The sequence below is a fragment of the Lutra lutra genome, chromosome 4, assembly GCF_902655055.1.
Source record: "Lutra lutra chromosome 4, mLutLut1.2, whole genome shotgun sequence".
Lineage (NCBI taxonomy): Eukaryota > Metazoa > Chordata > Mammalia > Carnivora > Mustelidae > Lutra > Lutra lutra.
In genome coordinates this window covers 142,550,291-142,569,781 of record NC_062281.1, presented here as the reverse complement: position 1 = coordinate 142,569,781, position 19,491 = coordinate 142,550,291, and the positions used below count along the sequence as shown (strand labels likewise).

General features: G+C 42.4%; 1 protein-coding gene across 25 annotated transcripts in view; it reads left to right on the top strand.

Moving 5' to 3' along the window:
- Nucleotides 1-374: 374 nt before the first annotated feature.
- The window catches only part of SGIP1 (SH3GL interacting endocytic adaptor 1), a 219,656-nt gene continuing 200,539 nt past the window's right edge, over nt 375-19,491 (top strand). For 6 of the 25 annotated variants that reach the window (XM_047726636.1, XM_047726632.1, XM_047726633.1 and 3 more), the window contains exon 1: nt 1,298-1,666. In XM_047726636.1, the coding sequence (XP_047582592.1) occupies nt 1,657-1,666 (10 nt within the window). In that variant the 5' untranslated portion in view covers nt 1,298-1,656. Of the gene's footprint in view, nt 731-918; nt 1,237-1,297; nt 1,667-19,491 lie in introns of those variants that run through there. The other 19 variants (XM_047726653.1, XM_047726651.1, XM_047726650.1 and 16 more) reach the window with 9 other exon arrangements.

The window sequence follows — 19,491 nt, the reverse complement described above, 5'->3', positions numbered from 1 at the left end:
GAGAGATGCCCCACTTCTGCTGTTGTCCCCTAGAGTTCTAAGTAGGACTTTACTTTTCTTCTGATCTCCTCCCCTTCTCCTCCCTCCCATATGCCGCTGCCTGCTTCTTCCTTAGCTGTCAGAGCCTACTTGAAAGGAACCGAAAATCGCCGGACCCCAGGGCCTGAGGCCCTTTGAAAGGCTCCCGGGGTCCCCGGGGACCAGATTCTCAGCAGCCAGGGTGCCATAACCCTTCCACTTAGCAGCCCGGCACCCAGATTCCATCCCCTGGAACCTACAAACCCCTGAGCTCCACCCACCCCTCCAGGCAGAACCCGGCGCGATCGCCTCCCTTCGGATTTCCACTGGGGGGGAACGAATAGGCTGGAAGGCGGTTACAGATGCCGGGAGCGCCTTGCGAAAAACCGTGGTGTCCTCCAGAAGAAAGTCGGTTTCCTCCAGGGCCTGCAGTTGGCGGCACAGCCCCGCTCCACCTGGGGAAGGAGGCGGCTCCCGCGAGCGGGGCCCCGGGGAGGCGCGCGGCGGGCCCGGGAGCCGGGACTGGAACGCCGAGCGCCGCGGGGTCGGGTCCCGGCCGGCGGCGCGTCCAGGTTGCCTCGGGAGCAGAAGGCGTGCACAGCAGTCCTCTGGCGGGCGAAGGCCTGGCCGCCCTGCCTGCTGCCCTCTCTCCCGCCTCCCGCCCCAGAAATTATCTCAAGCGTTGCCAGTTTGATTCCAGAGCCCCACTCGGGTGGGTTCTTTTGTTTCTTTGTTTTAATGACAGTTCCCAGCTCTTGGGCATGTCATGCGCGATTAATTCCCTGGCTCTGTTGAAGGCAGCTGGGATGAAATTTCTTCTGCATCATCCTTTTGGGGATAATTGCTTATGATGTGACGTCAGCCGGATTGATTTTTCTCTCTTTCAAGAGGGAAAGGGAGGAGGGAGGGAGAGAGACTCACGGACGTGTGCGGAGGCCACAGACATTAACATTTGGAATTCCTTCAGGGCAAAAGGAGATAGGAATGGGAGCTTACAAGTGTGCGGCGAAGACATCAGACTGCACGGAATTATTAAACAAGTTTTTCTTTCAAAGAAGAAAAAAAAACCCAATCCCCTCCGCAGCGAGCCACTTAGGAGCTCCTTTCATGCCCGAGTCCCCCGTTAAGGTGGCAGCGTCTGATAATTAATCTCGGGTACCCAGCCGCTGCAATAGGCTTAAGAAGGCGAAGAGGAGGGGCGGGGAAGTGCGTCACCAGGTGGGGAAGGGGCTGTGCGTTTGGTGACAAGCGGGAGGGATGGGGGTGGAGGGGAATAGGGACGGAAAATAGGTTCTGTGTGCTCTCCCGGGGTATTGTGTCAGGAGATGCAGGCTGGCTACCATGTGACGCGGTCCAGAGCTGAAGGGATTGGCCGAGGCAGCGCAGGCGGTGCAGCTCGGCCGGCTTGCTGTTCCTCTCCCTTTCTCTCGCAGCATCTTCCTGGGAGCCTGTAGGTGAAGCGGCACCAGCAGCATCCATGGCCTGTCTTTGGGGTTAACACTTGTCTCCTTTGGCTTCAGCAGTGGACAGAGCGGACCTCTCGGCAGCAGCGTTGTGAGGACTTAGCTGGGACCTGGAATCTTATCCTCCTGTATTTTTTCAGACTCCTTGGAAATTAAGGAATGCAATTCTGCCACCATGATGGAAGGTAGGATGCTTTCTTCTGTGGTTGACTGGCTTCAGGCAAGGTTTGGGTAGACGAGCGTTGAAGAATGTGTGCAGCCTGGGTTTGTGGCTGGTCTAGAACCTGGTTGCCAGGATTTGCAAACAGAAATGCTGCAGTTTGCTTGCAGCAGACCAGGGCTCAGACTAATGGAATCAAACCACAAGGCTTCTGTTTAGCTCAGAACCTACGAGCTCCCAGCTCTTCTGGGGGGGGGGGGGGGGGAGCACCTAAAGTGCTTCCAGGGAGCTGAGATAGAGCTAAGAAAGAGCTCGCAGAGCAAATAAGTTGGGAGAGAAGATAAGGTTTTCTGCTCTGGGTTCCTGGGACTACATGATTAAACATTTACAATGGAAACTTGTTTTCTGAAATTGACATTAGATAGGGGAGGTCATTGACGGAGTTATCCATGCTGTCGTTTTCAGTGAACTGTTTAAGTTTTTTTAAAAAAAAATTCTTGTAAGACATTTTTATCTCCGCAATTTACATGTTATTGTTGGGGTAGGAAGTGCAGCAAATTTGGTCCATAAGCTATAGTTACACGGGGATGTCATTGCAACAGAACGAGCAATATGAGGAAAATATCTGGGCCTCTTAGCCCCGGATTCAGGGTCTTATCAGGTTAAAAAAAAAAAAAAAGATTTTGCTCTTCCTAAATGCATTCCCGTGCAATGATTCTTAGCCAAGCACCAAATAATTACTTACTGATTACCTTTTTGCATTCGATATTAAGTGTAAGAAGGAACTTTCCCTAGGGAGATGTTGTTTAAACTATATTTTATTCTACTAAATTACCCTTCTAAGCCTGAGATAGTTGACGACCAAGATTGCCTCAAAAAAGCAGCAAGCCGATTAGGAAAGAAGCAGGCAGCCCTACCCTGTCTTTGATTTTGTCTTCGCACTACAGGATGGTGCAAAACTCCTGGCCTTTCCTAAGATGACAGGCAGAAATTTGTCCCCAGCCTGGATTTCACAATGCAGAATCCAGTGCATAATGGGTCTCAAATCAGCCATGAAAATGGCAGAGAGGCCACCTCTTAAGCCAAGGTCTGTCCTACAGATTTTAAACATTCCTTAGAAATTTACCAAAATGGAATAAGAGGACGATGTTTTCAAAAAGCAGTGGTGTAGCCTGCACTTATTTGGTAGAAGTGAATTCTTTTTGCTCTCTCTGTCATCCTGTCAAACACTGTTAATGTAATTTGGGGGAGTGAAGAATTCTACAGTCATGGCTCACAGATTTTAGAAAATAACCTTAAAAGAGAGATTGGGTATCATTTTGTTTTGGAGCCTCGTCTTGTTTGCAAAGAGCTCTCAAGCTAGTTCTTTAAAATACAGGTCTAAATAAACTGAGATTACTAATGCCCTAAGATTAAATAATTTTCATTAATTTGAAATGAATTTAATCTTTGAATTACAAGGCAAGACAAACAGAAAGAGTATTACTGATATATACTTTTCAATTTAAATTCATGTGGATTACCCTTTTCAGGAAAAAAAAAAAGAACAATCTTATCTCTAGAGGTAGTATATTTCTCCAGCTAAATTTCATTTGTAGCATTTCCTAAAAAGAAATCTGCATACATTCTGATTAGGTCTGAATCTTACACAGAGAAGTGGAAGATCTTTCATTTTCACTTCTTGCCTTGCAAACTATGGAGTTAAAGTGTCTTTTTCGAAGGAAGTAATATTTATTGACGCTCATTAACAACTCTCCTGGTGATATCGTTTATTGTGCTATTCTAGAATGTCAGTTGGTTCAAAGCCCTATGTTAAGCTTATCTGAGCTGCCTAAACTGAGATGAGAACTGTAACAAAGACTTGTGTTGGAGCTGAATTAGCACTATTGCCCTGGGTCTGCCAAATTCATCCAATGAAGGATGTTTTTTAGCACCGTTTTGAATTAGAGGTGACACTATAGATGCAGTTGCCTTCTGTGAGATCCCTGCAAAAAAAAAAAAAAAAAAATGGACAGGTGTTCCTATTGGCTTCAAAATATAAATGAAACTAATCATTTTTATATGCCCACAGTTCCTACTTAAATGCTTTTCAAGACTTATTATCTTAATGGTTCAGTGACCTTAGAAAGGTGGGTTGGAACCTTATCTAGAGATCAATTTGCCTATCAACAGCCTTGTAACTTAGTTGCCAGTCTTTTTGACAATACATGTATGTTTCTGATATTGCACCCCAGAATTTTACCTCTGAATTGTTCGTGTCAGGAAGATGTGGCGGAGCAGTTATTTCCACTTAACTCACCCCTAGAGGAAGTAGACTGTTCCATCTATCACAATAACCTTGGAAAAATAAGGAACCCCTCAAAGTCACCCTAAAATCCTGTCATGGAAGCCCTCTGCTGAAACATCAGTGGGCTCTCAGGCTGTGTCACCCAACATTAAGATGGTTAAATGATGTCTCTCCTCAACTAGTACATTTCATCTACGTGCCCACATGCATACACACGGTTATGCACACATGCAGTTGTCAACACATATACATTATTAAGGAAGGGAGAGACCCTACATTTACACTGTATATATTTTGACATTCATCAAAGGGTTTAATTGGCTGCTCAGGAAAAACATGGCCATGGCAACTTTTCAAAGCTACTTCTCAACTCTGTAAAACAGGAGTAAACAAATATTCTTCAGAATGGCTCATAGTTTGTGATCCTGTTTTGATGGAATCAGATATGGGCTCCATTCATTCAATGCCTAGTGGAAATTCTGGTCGTAGATGAGGAACGTTACTACCTCCCTAGTGATGCTAACATCCCTGAAGGTAGGGAAATAATTCTGCAGGGACCTCAGACGTGTTACCAGAAGTTTGTGGCTCCATGATTCCTTTCAAATATTTTCATTTAAAAACATATATTTTAATTTGATACTGGATTCGCTGATTCCTGCTGTCTTTATTTTTTGGGTAGCGGTTCGTATTGAGTTCTGTCTTTCTCGAGGAATGCCACGTGATATGGAGCCTTCTGTATGAATGTGGAGGGAAAGAGGGTGAGCAAAGGGAGTTATGTGCTAAAAGGCTCATGTACTGGTTAAGCTTACAATGCAGTCTGTGTGATGAGGGCAACTCTTCAAGGATTCTGTCGTTTTCATGCATTCCTATTAAAGTTTGAAAAGGCCATTTTAGTTACCCCTTCCTAAGATAAGTGAAGCAAAGTCAGTGTTTCTTAGGACATCTCTGTGTTTGTAGGGCAACCTGGGAAGTTTTCCCTTGTCTCACAGAACTGTCCGCAATTACCTGTGCTTTCAGTTCCATAGTCAGGCTCTTAGGTACCGTCTTGGAAGGATGAGTTTTGGGGTGCCAGTGGTTTCATCCTATATAACAATTTTTAAAATTAACAAGTACATTGTTAAAGGGATGCTGGATATAATTGTAATGTACAGGGTGATTGAATAATTTTTGTAATATTTACTAATCATGATGGCCTATAAACAAGTGTATTCTGCAAGCAGTCCTTTTTTGAAATTGTAAAAATAAAAAAATAATATTTTGAAGCAGAAAATGGGCAGAAAGGAATTTGAACCCAATTTCATTTTTTTAGTTCATTCAAGTTCTTATAAATAGCATAAACCAAATTGGAGTTCTTTATTATGCCATGTATCTATTGCTTCCTTCAATTTTAGAGGAAAAACAATGAACCAGCATAGTCACCTGGATGTTTTGCATTAGCGTGTTTACCCCAGAAGACATAATTATATGGTTTTCCTGAATTCCAATAAATGGAGAAGAGGATTTTCTGGACCCAAGTTCATTTAACAACAATGCCTATATTTTTGATCCCTCATAACATTTTATAATAGGAACTTAAAAAAAAATTTGTATCAAGATGGGCATCTTAACCTAACTGAAAACTAGGAGCTAACTGAAAACTAGTTTCTTGGGTGGTATATTCTGTTTCTCTCTCTCTTTTGAATATGAATACCCACAGACCATACCTTTTATTTATTTTTTGTTTCTTAATACCTTTTTAAAAAGATTTTATTTATTTAAGTGAGAGAGAGAGGGAGAGTGAGAGAGTGAAGCAGACTCACCACTGTGCAGAAAGCCTGATGTGGGACTCCATCCCAAGATCCTGAGATTGTGACCTGAGCCAAAGGCAGATGCTTAACCAATTGGACCACCCAGGCACCCAGACCATACTTTTAATTCCTCATTAATGCCTTTTATCTCCAAAATTATTATTTATACAATTTCGAACAATCCTAGCTTAACTGAGCTTTTGTTGTTACAATGAAACTTATAATAATAAAGATTTTTTTTTCTATCTAGAAATAGAGTTTTATTTATTTGGAAAATTCTTTGATCTGATGAAAAAGGAATAAAGCATTTTGAAGCTGGAATTGTTCATTTTCTAGTTAGCTAAGAAGTTTTAAAGGGAATGCTTCTAACTTCCCAGAAAAAGTGAAGTTATTTTGGAAAATCTTAAGCATGCATATGAGATTCTAGTACATGGGCCATGCTTTATGTAATTTCTCTCCTTCCTCGAGGCTCTGTGTCAGAAAGAGACTTCTTATATGTGTAACTTCTCATACAATTCCAAGGGCCAACACTTTAAATCTCTAAAAAGAATATGCAGTCTTAAAAATCTTATCTTAGATAAACAATTCTAGAAGACTCTGGACAATTCTTTCTTTTGGATTTGGCACATACATTATCCCTGTTTCAAATAATAATTGCAGGAAGTCACCAACTCAGTTTTTATGTTCCTGAAAGTTTGTTTATGAATTGCTCACTTGAAACAGGTTTTCCCATAGGAATAATGATATATATATGATTAGAGTCTCATACGAGATGTTCAAAGGCCACTAACCCAGGATTTAGTTGATGTTTGCAATGAAATGTGTGAAGAACTATACAGTTACCACAGTAAGTAGCCAGAAGAGAACAATGGGATGAAATGTGTTTTCAATTTGAAATGTTGGTATTTGCAAAAAGGAAGGTTTAATTAGAGGACAATGAGAACATGGAAAGACAATCTGAAGAGTGTTTTCAGGTATATTTCCAGAAGTTTTAGAGGCTTATGACACTGGACTTTCAATTATGTTTAATTTTACTTCCATTCTCACGGTTTACCTTTCCTCAATTCAATTTTATTACATGTACTACTGTTAAACCCTGATTACTTTCATTATATAAACTCACAAATGGATTAATAAAAGAAGAGAGAATTTATTGAGATAATGGTACAGGAGTTGGAAGGGAGAAAATGTTGAAGGGATTATAATGGATTTGGGCTTATGTATCTGAAAAAGTCCCTGAGGAGAAACGAACTGAGATAGAAGAGAACTGAGGGGCATGAGAAGGGCAGGATATCCTTTAGGAGAAAGTAGCGTGTGTGGCAGAGGTGTTGGGTCAAACCAGTTTCTATATTGACTACCAAATACTTCTGTAGGCACAGGATGGTATGCTTACCAGGGGCAGAGCCACTAGGGATGGAGGTCAGGCTCCACTGGAGAGGGGTCAATCTCTATTCTCAGAACATGTATAACATTTCACTGTATCCACAGAATGTCAGGGAGATACTTAGAATCTCTATTGAAATACCTCATGTCATGTCACTTCCTTGTTTAAAAAGCTTCATCTTCTTATTTCTGTTAAAGTCAGTCACATAAAGGAGGCTGTCCACTCTGGCCTGACGTGCCTCTCCAAGCACACTGAGTGCCTTACTGCCGGTTTCAGAGTGTTTAAAACAGATACTTTCTTGCCTTAGGGCTTTTACTCCACCTAGAACACTATTTTGCCTATTAATGGAATAACTGATTTTCTTGTGGTCCCAGAAAAACCACCACCTCCTCAGGAGGACATCCCTATCCTCTTGTCATCCCAAGCTCTCAAACACACACCCTGTGCCCCTAGTACGTCCCAGTCCACCCTCTCTCCTCAGAGATGTATTTATGACTCATGGTCGTGTAATGGTGCATGGGCTGAATTTCTCCAGAGCCCAGCTCCACAAGGACGGGAATCTGGTCTATCATATTCACCTCCCATCCTTAGTTCTTGACACACAGTGGGTGCTTAGTATGTTCGTTCATTCATTGGAGAAGGGAGGAAACCAGATATAAATTACTCCAATGACTTCATATGGTGCATTGTAAGGTATTATTGGGGGTGTGATAGTCGATGTAGGAAAAATAAATGCTCAAATTTGTGTTCTCACTGGAAAATAAACATGAAATAATTAAGAAAAAATAATGTATTGTGGAGTGGGATATGGTGATGTACAGAAAATACTTTTGAGAAGCAAAAGAAAAGAAATGGTCCATTTGAAAATAAATGTTTGGGCTTGAATCATTTTGGTGATTAGCTCCAAAGAAATGATTTTATAATGGAAAGAGACGAATGATAGCACAGCCATTCAAAGAAATTCCCAGAAAATCCCAGGGGCAGTGCTGTCAATATGCTGTACATGTTTTTGCCTTTCTCTCTCTCCCTTCCTGCTTTCCTTTATTTCTGCCTTTCCTGTTTCTACTTCCCTCATGCTTCTACCCCATCTTTCTCTCCCAGGGCTCTCCTTTTCTCTGGATTATGACCAGATCTGAAAACACTGGCTTCTAGAGATAGAGTTTGACTTGGAATCTGGCAAAGTATTTTTTTTAAAGATTTTATTTATTTACTTATTTGACACAGAGAGGGAGAGATAACAAGTAGGCAGAAAGGCAGGCAGAGAGAGGGGTCAAGCAGGCTCCCCAATGAGCAGAGAGCCCAATGTGGGGCCTGATCCCAGGACCCTGAGATTATGACCTAAGTCAAAGGCAGAGGCTTAACCCACTGAGCCACCCAGGCACCCCTGGCAAAGTATTTTTAAATAAATAAAGGAATGCAGGTGAATGTAATGTTGTATAATGCATTCATACAATGTGATGGTAAATGAGGTTTTTGCCAAATTATTGCTGATCGAAGAACTCCTTAGTCTTAGAAGCTCAGTATGGTTGCTGAATTTGTGTAGTTTGGATTTTTTTGTGGAAAGAGCATGGACCCAGAAGTCAGACTTAGGTTTGAGTCCAAGTGTTGTGACTGCTTGGCTGTGTGCCTTGAGAAGGTTACTTTACCTTCCTGGGGTTCTGTTTCCTTGCAAACAAAATGAGAGAATTGATCTGCCTACCTCTAGAGCTTCTAGCTTGAAGAGTCTCTGGCACTCACTGAATGGTTTGGATTTCCCAGTCTTACTCCCTCCAAGGTTTAAATTGAATGATTGAGTCCTTTTCCTCCCATTTCAAAATGTAATTGTTCCTAACACAAAAATAATTCCGGTGTATTACTTTCTGCCTTTCAGTGGTTACTCCTCCTCTGCTGTTCTTTTGCGGCGATGCCCCAAGTTTGTTTTGCCCCTTCTCAGCATCAGAAGACAGAAGTGCAGTGACATCACCCTCATCCATAGTCCTTAGAGCATAGAACTGTCCGTGTGTTCATCAGAAAGTGCATGAATTGTACAAATGCGTACTAGGTGTTCAGCCCTGGTCTACATGCTAGAGCTTCAATAGTGAACAACAGCTATAAGTTCCCGCCTATACAGAGCTTCCTGTTTGGTGCAGGAGAGATGGGAAAATAAAATGGAACACAGAGTACATTCGATGGGGATCAGAACTTTGGAGAAGAATTGAGTGGAGAAAGGAGATAGAGGAAGTTGTGGAGGAGAGGAAGGAGTGGGGTAGATGGGATTGCGATTGTAAGGAAGGAGGTAATGGATAGCCTCACTGAGAAGACGTATGAGCAAAGACTTGAAGGAGGGGAGGGGGTGAGCAGCCATTTGGAGGAAGAGTCCAAAAAGATGGGAGAGAGAGCATGTGCAGAGGTTCAGAACATGGGTAGAGCAGCAAGTGCTTCTGAACAAAAGGAGAAGGGGACGTTTAAGAGGGGGACTCCGAGGTAACATATAAGCAGACACCCGTGAATCTTCAGTGGTATGAAAACCAGTTTCCTTTTGCATTAGTCAGTTGGCATGAGCCTGTGTTATCCACATGTCTAGTGACAGCTGGGCATTCAGAAGCCTGGTGTTCTGAAGCTGGTTCTGTTGTGTCTCTTGGACTCATTCTTTCCACGTACTTAAGTGAATGGGTGAATATCATGCTCTTCCCTTAGCTCGTGATTCCAAGCCTGGAGTTAGAGCTGAGTGTTCAACTATAATTTGAAGCTTGAACATTTCCACACAAGGGAAATGGCCCCATGATAAGGGTGACTCCAGAATCAGAATTACACATCAATTCATGAATGTTTTGGCTATGTTTGACCTTCATTTTTATTTTTTGTTCACATTAGCTTCTTCTCTTGTGTATCAGGACTGGTATTTTAGAATTTTTAAAAAAGAACCATGCAGACTGATTCATATTACCTATCTTTAACAGGCAGAATAATGAGTAAAATATTGTGCTCACTTAGGGCATTGTCATAAGATTGTGTGACATTTGCACACACTTCAAACATTCCAAAATGTGTCATTTATTCAAGAGGTTCATCAGAGGTTTATCCACAGTGCCAAGTGTTCTAGGCACTGGGAATATGACAGGGGAATAAAAAGGCAGCTGTGGTCTCTATCCTCAGAAGCTCAGAGTCTAGTACATGCTATCATACACTTCTGTGCATATCCATTTTATTCTCACATCATCATCTCTGTGGGGTAGAAGGAATAAGTTTACTATCTTTCTTTCAAACAGAAAAGTAGGGCCCAGTGAGGTTATGTGACTCGCCTAAGCTGACCATCTTACCAAGTGGCAGAACCAGCATTTATGTACCATATTTGACTCCCAGTCAAGTGGTCTTTATTTGTATAATGGTGTAACCAGAAAGTCCTACTTGTATCTGAAATTGTTTGGCCTGGGTCTCTGGCTGACAAATGTACAACAGATTGACCAGATTGGACATAGTATTTCATAAGCTTTGTTCAGTATGAAGCAAAGGATTTAATTAACAGATTATGATCCTTCAGATCAGCCATCAGCTTGAGGAAGGCCACCAAACACAGAAACGGGTACCTTTCAGTGGCACTCACTGGTTTCCCAGAATTTTATAATGTGGAGGGACATGGGATATCAAATTTCACAGCTCACCCTCTACACAATGTTTTATCAAAAAGCCTAGCTCCCACAATGAACAAAAGCCCTTTCTCCCTGAGAAGGACACCTCGGTGTTCACTGACATTCTGTGAAAGCCTTGGCCATTATCAGGAAAACATGATGGTGTGTGCTACCATTGAAGATGAACCAATCTAGTCCAACCCCATTTTGCACTTGAGCAAACCAGAGCCAAATGAAATCACTTACCCAAGGATTTTTATTCTCTCCGTAAGGGGACAAGTCAAATTTAATTTTAGTAATGATTCCAAAAATGTGAATAGACAAAGACTTGGAAGCCGTGGTGTCTTTCACGTTCAAAGGTGCTGGGACTGGTTGGGTGACTGCCCAAAGACACACAAATGAATGTGTCCCCAGGGGCCACCGCTCTGCTCCGTCCACACACAATGTGGCCATTTATAGCTCTCTCCTGTGCTTCCATGTCTCATGCGTCTGCTGTCAGTGAGTCAGCAGCGCTGTGTGGAGGGAACAACTGGGAATTGAAGGGGCTGGATCTCCTGACAAGCTCTATGACCTTGAGTGAGTTCTGAAACTGCTTTGGCCTCAGCATCCCCATTTGTAAGGTAGGAATGATGCTGGCTCTCTACCCCATGGAGTCGTGAAACTCTAATGAGATAATAACTATGAAAACCTCTGAAGAAATGTGGTGCCCATGCCAGTGATTTTCTCAGATGGCTCTCTCTCAGTTTGATTGTTACATGTGGATTCTTAACGTTCAGTGGCCAGGCATTACTGCTTGCTATTTGACCTGCCAAGTCGATTATTGCTGTACGTCTTTTGCAGTGGGACCTACAGATTTCTCTCTTCCCTTTACCATACTGTTCATTACTAACATATTCTATCATCCTTGATTCTCAGTGTCCAGGGGTTACAACTATCCCTTTCTTGACCTTGGAAGGTATCACCAATCAGTCTCAACCATCATGCTCTCTGGCCTTGGCATCTGTCTCACCATCATAGTCCAGGCCACCTCTGCTAGTTGTTTGGAATTGGCACATGGGATGATACGACATTGCTTTCCCTACCATGGACAGCTTCCCAAAGTTGAAGAACAATGAGTAAAACTGGGTTGTATGTGGTCTCGCTCTGCACCCAACCTTTACAAATGCCTTAGCCTATCACGAAAAGTGGCATGCTCACAGCACTAGGGTTGGTAGCAATGGTAGAAAATGGTCTATAAGCCCTATAACAGGTAGGACCCTTCTCTTGTACTATAGACTTTAACCACCAAGTTTTTCTTAGGCTCCATGGGCCTCCAGTTCAAAGAACTGTGTCTACCAGGTAGTCAAGCCCCAGGCTGTGCTTGGATTCATTCCTCATTTCTCCTTCCAACTTGCCACACAGCAGTTGGTCCTTTAGAGTTATAGATGATCCTTCCTAAAAGATCTTGGCTCTGTTCTCTCCCTTTTATCCTCTGCTACCATACCTGATCAGACCTTGCTGCTTCCCATCCATGCACCTCACAGCCATCAAAGACATCACTTTCCCCACCTGCCTTTGATTTTTTCCCATGCCTCTAAGATGAAGCTCAAATGCTTTTGTGTGCGGTGTAACACTTTCACACACCGGCTACCTCATCTCTTCAAAAACACTCTGCACCAGCCAGACAGTAGCTCCTTGCCCTTCTCTTTTCTTTGTATATGCTATTTCTTCCCTTATCTGCATGGGCACAGTCTGCTCTGATCATTCAAGGTCAAATAGAAGTGGCCCCTCTTCAATGAAGCCTCCCCATATTCTTCGTGTTGAAAGTGAGCTGCTCCTTGAGCTCACTTAGCTCTCAGTTCTTGCCCTCCTAAGGCCACATATCAGAAGGTTTAAGAGCACTGGCTTTGGAGTCAGAGTGACCTAGGTTAAATCTCATGTATGTAACCTTGAGAAGCTAGTGCATCTGCTTCCTCATCTAGAAGATAGAAGTGATAATAACAGTAATTTTCTTGTAGGTAATTTACTTATGTGAGGTTGTAGGATTAAATCAGCCATGCATTTTCCAGAGATACAGGACCAATAGGTTAAGAAGCAGACACAGAGAGAGAGAGACAGAGACAGAGACAGAGAGAGAAAGAAAGCAGGAGAGGGCGAGGGCCAGGGAGAGGGGGAAGGAAGAGGGAAAGAGAAAGAGAGAGAGGGAGAGAAAGAGATATTTTTAAGAACTGGTTCATTTGATGGAAGGGACTGGCAGGCAAGTCTAGAAGCCATAGGGTGGCTGGCAAGTAGGGGTTGATGATGCAGTCTTGAGGTAAAGTGTTAAACTCTTAATAAATCTTACCTGCCATTTTCCATTTATATACCTACTTTGTTTGCTCCTCTGCCAAGAACCAAGGACTCAGAGCAGGGACCGTGTCTCACTCAATTTTATATTCCCAATGTATGGCATGTGTAAGTACTCAGTAAAAAGCCAGTGAATGAATGAATGCTATTGAGGGATCGCAACTTTTTGGGAAATAGACAAGCTGCTCAGTGTATGTATCATGAGAATTATATGAGTTAATATATGCAAAACATTAAGAGAAGCATTTGGTTCCTATGAAAGGTGTGTTAAAGGTTACTCTGCTGGGAACATTGAAGGCTCCAGTATGGTTCCTGGATGCCAGGCAGTACCCAGGATCGTGCGCCCTCTCCTCTCCCCAGAGCACCCATCTGCTGTGTAGGCTCGCTCTGGCTGAGAGCCATGTTCTGGTTCAGGAGCGTGCAGTTAATCTAGTATCTCACACAGTCTGCCTGACTACATTAATTGTTTTGCTCTCATTTTAGGAGAGACCGGGTTTCATTGTAGAAAACTCAGAAAACAGGAAGATACAAAGGAGAAATTGAAATCACCAATTATCTGATTATTATGAAATAACTAACCACTGCAACAATTTGTTGAGTGTAGAATATGGACTTTGGGGACAATCTGAAGCCCTTCAAGCCTCAGCGGTGTTAGCAGTAAAGAGGGTAGAAAAACACCCTCCACATAAGATAGTGGGGGAAATTAGGGCACCTGGATGCCTCAGTTGTTTAAGCAACTGCCTTCAGCTCAGGTCATAATTCTAGAGTCCAGGATCAAGTCCCACATCGGGCTCCCTGCTTAGCAGGGGGTCTACTTCTCCCTCTGATCTTCTCCCCTCTCATGCGCGCGCGCTCTCTCTCTCTCTCATTCTCTCACATATATAAATAAAATCTTTTTAAAAAAAGATAGTGGGGAAATTAAATTAAAAAAATGTACGGACTTCAGGTGACACTTACCTGGCATAGTAGGTAAGCACTCAATGAAGTCTAGCTCTTAATAGCTTTACAGGCAAAATAAATACTTCAAAGGACCCAATTTGATCTGAACATATGTATGCACACATGTGTGTATATCCACATGCAGACACCTACGGCTTTTCCACTTGGCATTAGACTGGAACCACTGTCCTAGGCAGTGTGCCTATTTGTTAAGAGTAATGGATCTAGAGGCACACTTTCCAGATGTAAACTTTGACCCCTCTACCCTTGTCAGCTCTGTAGGCTTAGGCCAATTATTTAACCCCTTTGTGCTTCTGTCTCTTCTTCTGTATGGGATAATCCCTATCGGGAAAGGTTATTATAAGGACTAAAAGAGCTTAACGTATTATATACACTGGGTATTATTTTTATAATATATATTATAATTATATATATGTGACATATAATATATGAAAAACAGTATTTGGCACAGAGTGAATGCTCAGTCAAGAAATGCGAGCTCTCGGGGCACCTGGGTGGTTCAGTGGGTTAAGCCTCTGCCTTCGGCTCAGGTCGTGATCTCAGGGTCCTGGGATCGAGCCCTGCATCGGGCTCTCTGCTCAGCAGTGAGCCTGCTTCTCCCTCTCTCTGCCTGCTTGTGATCTCTCTCTCTCTCTCTGTCAAATAAATGAATAAAATCTAAAAAAAAAAAAAAAAAAAGAAATGCGAGCTCTCGTTATCATCCTCCTGAAATGGTCTTCACGAGCATTATTTGTACTGGTTGTAGAATATCCCATCGTTTTATCATTTATGTTACTCTTCCCCTGTTGTCAGACATTTAGACTGTTAGCTGGAAGTTGGTTTGTATATCGAGCTAGAATGGCTCATGTTAATGAGTCACGTGGTGTGTCATGAAGTTTTCGTTTTCATTTAGTAAGATAGCTGGGTGAGGTGGTCGGAGTTCTGCTTTGGGGTCTAGTCCTGACAGTGCTCCAGCCAGATGAGTGACTTTGGACAAGCTATCTAACATTCGGAAGAGGGAGCAAAGTAGTAGAAAGAGAAATTGATTTTAATTCAAAAAATTCTAACATCTCCTGGCACCATTCTTTATTAGCTATGAGGATGAGGCCAAGAATTTGCCAGGTGGGTGGGAATTGATTTTTTGTGTCCTCTTTGAAGGTCCTGGCTGTGTATTTTGGACAAGTCACCATCTCTTCTATTTTCCCATCTGTGGAATGGCAAATGAGCTTTCCTGCCTTTCTCACTTGGTGGTAAATATCCAAGCACAAAATATACGTGAAAATATTTTTAAAAGCAGTAAATATTTATATAAACGTAGTGTAGCTTTAGGGCTCTTGTTACATTTAGTATCTCAAAAACTGTTTTCAAGTAAAGGTTAGGTTAAATAATTTTGAAGGTGCTAGCTAGTTTTAAGATTCTGTGCTCTGGGGCACCCAGGTGGTGCCATTGGTTAAGTGTCTGCTTTCAGCTCAGGTTATGGTCCTCGGGTCCTGGGATCGAGTCGCCATGTCAGGCCCCGTGCTCAGCGGGGAGCCTGCTTCTACCTCTGCCTCTGCCCCTATCCCCACTCATGCTCTCTCTCTCTCTCTCTGTCAAATAAATAAATAAAGTCTTTAAAAAAAGAATTCCGTGCTCTACCAGAAGGGTTTCTGGATGTAACCCTACTAGAGTTAACTTCTCTCCCCATATCTTCCACCTTTCACACATACAAATGATTTTCATCATTCCTGGATACTGGGCCAAGAACACCGTCCCTCATTTGGTGAAATATTTATTTGAACAGGAAATGCTACATATAATTTTGTGAAACCGGGTAAAAATATTGTTTCTAATAATGACTATGTAGTGGGACAATTTAAAATGCATTTTAAAGTGTGTTCAGATGAAATCTATCTTGGCCTAATTACAAACACAAATATTGTCCTGTATGTGATCTCAGCAAGGTCTAATCCAAGCAATCCAATTGCCAGATCAAAATATTCAACTAGGGTTCTTCTTTTGAGTTTCCCACTATCTTCTACCTTTGTGGCAATGCCCCTCATGAGGGCATATTGAAGAATAGAGTTTGTTGCTCTCTCAGTGAGTTTTGACCAAGATACGGAGGACAGTCTCTAGTGGTGGTGGAATGCTGTGAGCTAGCCGTGCTTCTGAGTGCAGGTTACAAAGGAGCGAAGAGTCCTTGCTCTGGTGGGGCTTGCCTCCGACTGTGAGGGGACAAGACTCATCAACCAATTGAATAAACAAGGTAATTTCAGACGGTGGTAGAGTCAATGAAAAACAAAGACTCACTGGGAAAGGCGTGGGGGAGTGGGGATCAAAGCTGCTTTCCATGGTCAGGAAAGGCATCACAGCAGAGACTTCTTCACAACGTGACCTGTCAAGATCTGGGAGCAGAGTATTTCATGAGTGGGCACTGCAGGGCTAACCCACTGCCTGGGGACTTGGGAAGCTCAAGGAACAAAAAAAAGCCAGAGTGGTTGGAGGGGATGGAGGAGTGAAGGGAGGGAATGGAAATAGGAGAGAAGGAAGGCGAGATTCAGACCAGGCAGGGCTATGTGAGCAATGGAGATGGATCTGGAATTGAGTGGGAGGCAGTGGAAAGCCACTGGAGGGGTTTAAGGAGAAGGTCACATTTCCATTTGCATTTTTAAACAATTACTTTGGATGTTGGATGGACTGGAGTAGCTACAGATGGCCTTCTGGGTTTTTGTTGTTGTTCTGAGAGGAGATTGCCTTGAATCTGTCTTGGAGTAATAAATACTCTAACTTTATTTAAATGTTCCATTTATTTTCCGGAAAACTAAGAGAGATTGGAAGGGATTGCAGTAGCCTTCCCCAAATCCATTTAGCACTGTCTCTGCTGAGGTCCGAGGGCTCAGGTGATGGTTTAATTCAACTATTGAATAAACTCTTTCTCTAACCCAAATGGTTCTGATATTAGATTTTTTTCAGAGTCAGGTTGACAGGTTAAAAACGATGAAGATCTTTGAGTATATCATGTGCTTTTTTTTTTTCATGTACTTGTTTTTAAATGGCTGTGAAGCACTTCAATTATTTGATAGCCATTCTGATATTGAATCAGTTAGTTTATTAGGCTGGCTTTCATCACTGAAACTCTTTCCCTCTAAGCCAGATCGGAAAGATAGACATGCTTAAGAGATCTTACTGCTGACAGAGGTTGACCTCTCCGTGTTCCATTTTTCTCCAATGATATCTCCATTAAAACCCCGTGTGTCCTTGCTAAATTTCATTGATGGAGATCCCTATTGTCTCCGGTAACTGGATTCACCTGTGCACACCTCCGACTCTGTAGCTCCTCTCCTCCTATGTTTGGGAGCTGAAACTCTCTCTCTGCTCTGAAATCTATTTGTAACCCAGAGGAAAATATATGAAGCATCCTGTAGCTGGGACTTGTCCCTGTTCCAGTCTTCTTTACCCAAAGGGCTCAGTTTTTCTTTTCTAGTTACTTATATGATATAACAGGTAAATACACAGGCTTAGAAGCTAAAGCAGACCTAGGTTCAAATCCTGCCTCTTTAAACTACTGACTGAGGACCTTTGGGCAATCCTGAGCTTCAGGTTGTTTTCCTTCCTCCCCTCCTTCCTTTCTTCTTTACTTCCTTCCTTCCCTCCAACCTCCCTCCCTTCCTCCCTCCTTCTATCCTTCCTTCCTCCCTCCCTCCCACTCTCTTCCCCTCCCTCCCTCTCTCTCTTATTTCTTAGCTTTTTAGTCTATCAGACCTTGTAAGATTTTCAGCAAAGTATTTATTCGAGTTCTAAACATGATGCTAGAGGCTAGGTGCATAACTAAGTTACATAAACAGAAGCCCTGTGGAGCTTACAGTATGGGAACGAAGACATTAAATTAATAGAGATACCGCGGTCAACCATGGGGAACAGATGATCCTCCTCCTGACCCTCAGAAAGTCAGTCGTACCCTAACCCTAATTGGCACTGCCGATGTCATTCATCTCATCTTGTCTCATCAGGTAGGCATTTTATCATCTCGCATCATCCCAAGAAGAGTGAGTATTATACAATAAGATGTGTGAGAAAGAGTGACCGCATTCATATCACTTTGATGACAGTATAGTCTTATAATTGTTCTATTGTATTATTATCATTGCGAATCTCTTATTGTGCCTACTTTATAAATTAAAGTTTATCAGAGACATATATGTATATGAAAAAACAGAATCTATAGGGTTTGGTACTATCTGCAGTTTTAGGCATGCACTGGAGTCCCTCAGAGAAGGAGGGACTCCTGTATGGCCTTTGCATTCAATCAGTCATAGCTATGGTTATTGTTATTATTAACATTACTGTTGTCACTGTTAACATTGCACCACCCTGGACCTGAATATATGGGATTCGGTGAGATTTCCCAGAACTTTTTACATGGTGCTCCAAAAATGTCGATCGACCATGTTCTTGGTGACTTGCCTAGAACTGCTCTGCATCTGTGCTCCCTGACTCCTGCCAGCTTACTTCGTTTCTGCCCTGGTATCTGAGTAGTTTCTGGGGCTAGTCACTCAGCGTTTGGGTATCATCCATGCCTTGGCTCTCTCGGATTCCTTAGAAAGCTCTTGATCTTATTGCTCTACCTCCTAAATGAATGCCAACCAAATCCCAACATGACAACTGCTGTGCTGCTATGCTGTGCCGGGATCCTGAATGAGTGAACCTTCTAGAAGATTTTCTGAAAGAAAAGAGAGTGCCTCCCTCTCTCTTGAAGCCCTTTAAAGAGCCCATTGCTACACCCAGTCTGTACTATAAGCACCTGTTTGGGCTGAATTATGAGCCCGAAGGGCATTTCTTGCTTTTAGTTTTCCAGACAGTCTTTTGTGATTTATTCACCACTGACCTAGAGGCTAGGCCATAATAATCTGCAGACTTTTCCATTCCTCCATACCAAAGCCTATGAGAATATTTTTCTTTAAGTTTTGATATTGTCAGTGCATATGGGATAGATACATCTGCACATGGTCAGCTCTTGATTTTCCCATCTCTTTATGGCCATTATCTGAATCACCTCTTCTACTGGAGTCACTTATCACTGATTTTAGTTCTTCCTTTTTTTTTTTTTTTTTTTCTGTTCTTGAGTTAGACCTTACCAATAGGTAGTGGCCCTGTAACTTACCAGAAGATGGCTGTCCCAGAACAACGCTTGATCTCTGGCTATTGTAGAATAAGAAATACTAAGAATTTTTTCTTAGTTGCTCCATAATTGCTCTTAAAAAGTAGGTATAGCTATAACTACTGCCTTCCCCGGGAGGAGGAAATGTTCTAGTAAAGCTCATATTTACTAATACAAAAATATTAATGTAAAAATAGGATTAATAAAAAAATACCACTTCTTGAGCTCCTGCTCTGCACCAGAAACTGTTCTTATATTTTCTATAGGCATTGTCTCATTTAATTGTCACAATGATTCTGTGGGGTTCTACTATGATAATTATCTTTATTATATAAATGACAAAACTGAGAATCAGGGAGCCCATGACTTGCCCAAATATTTAG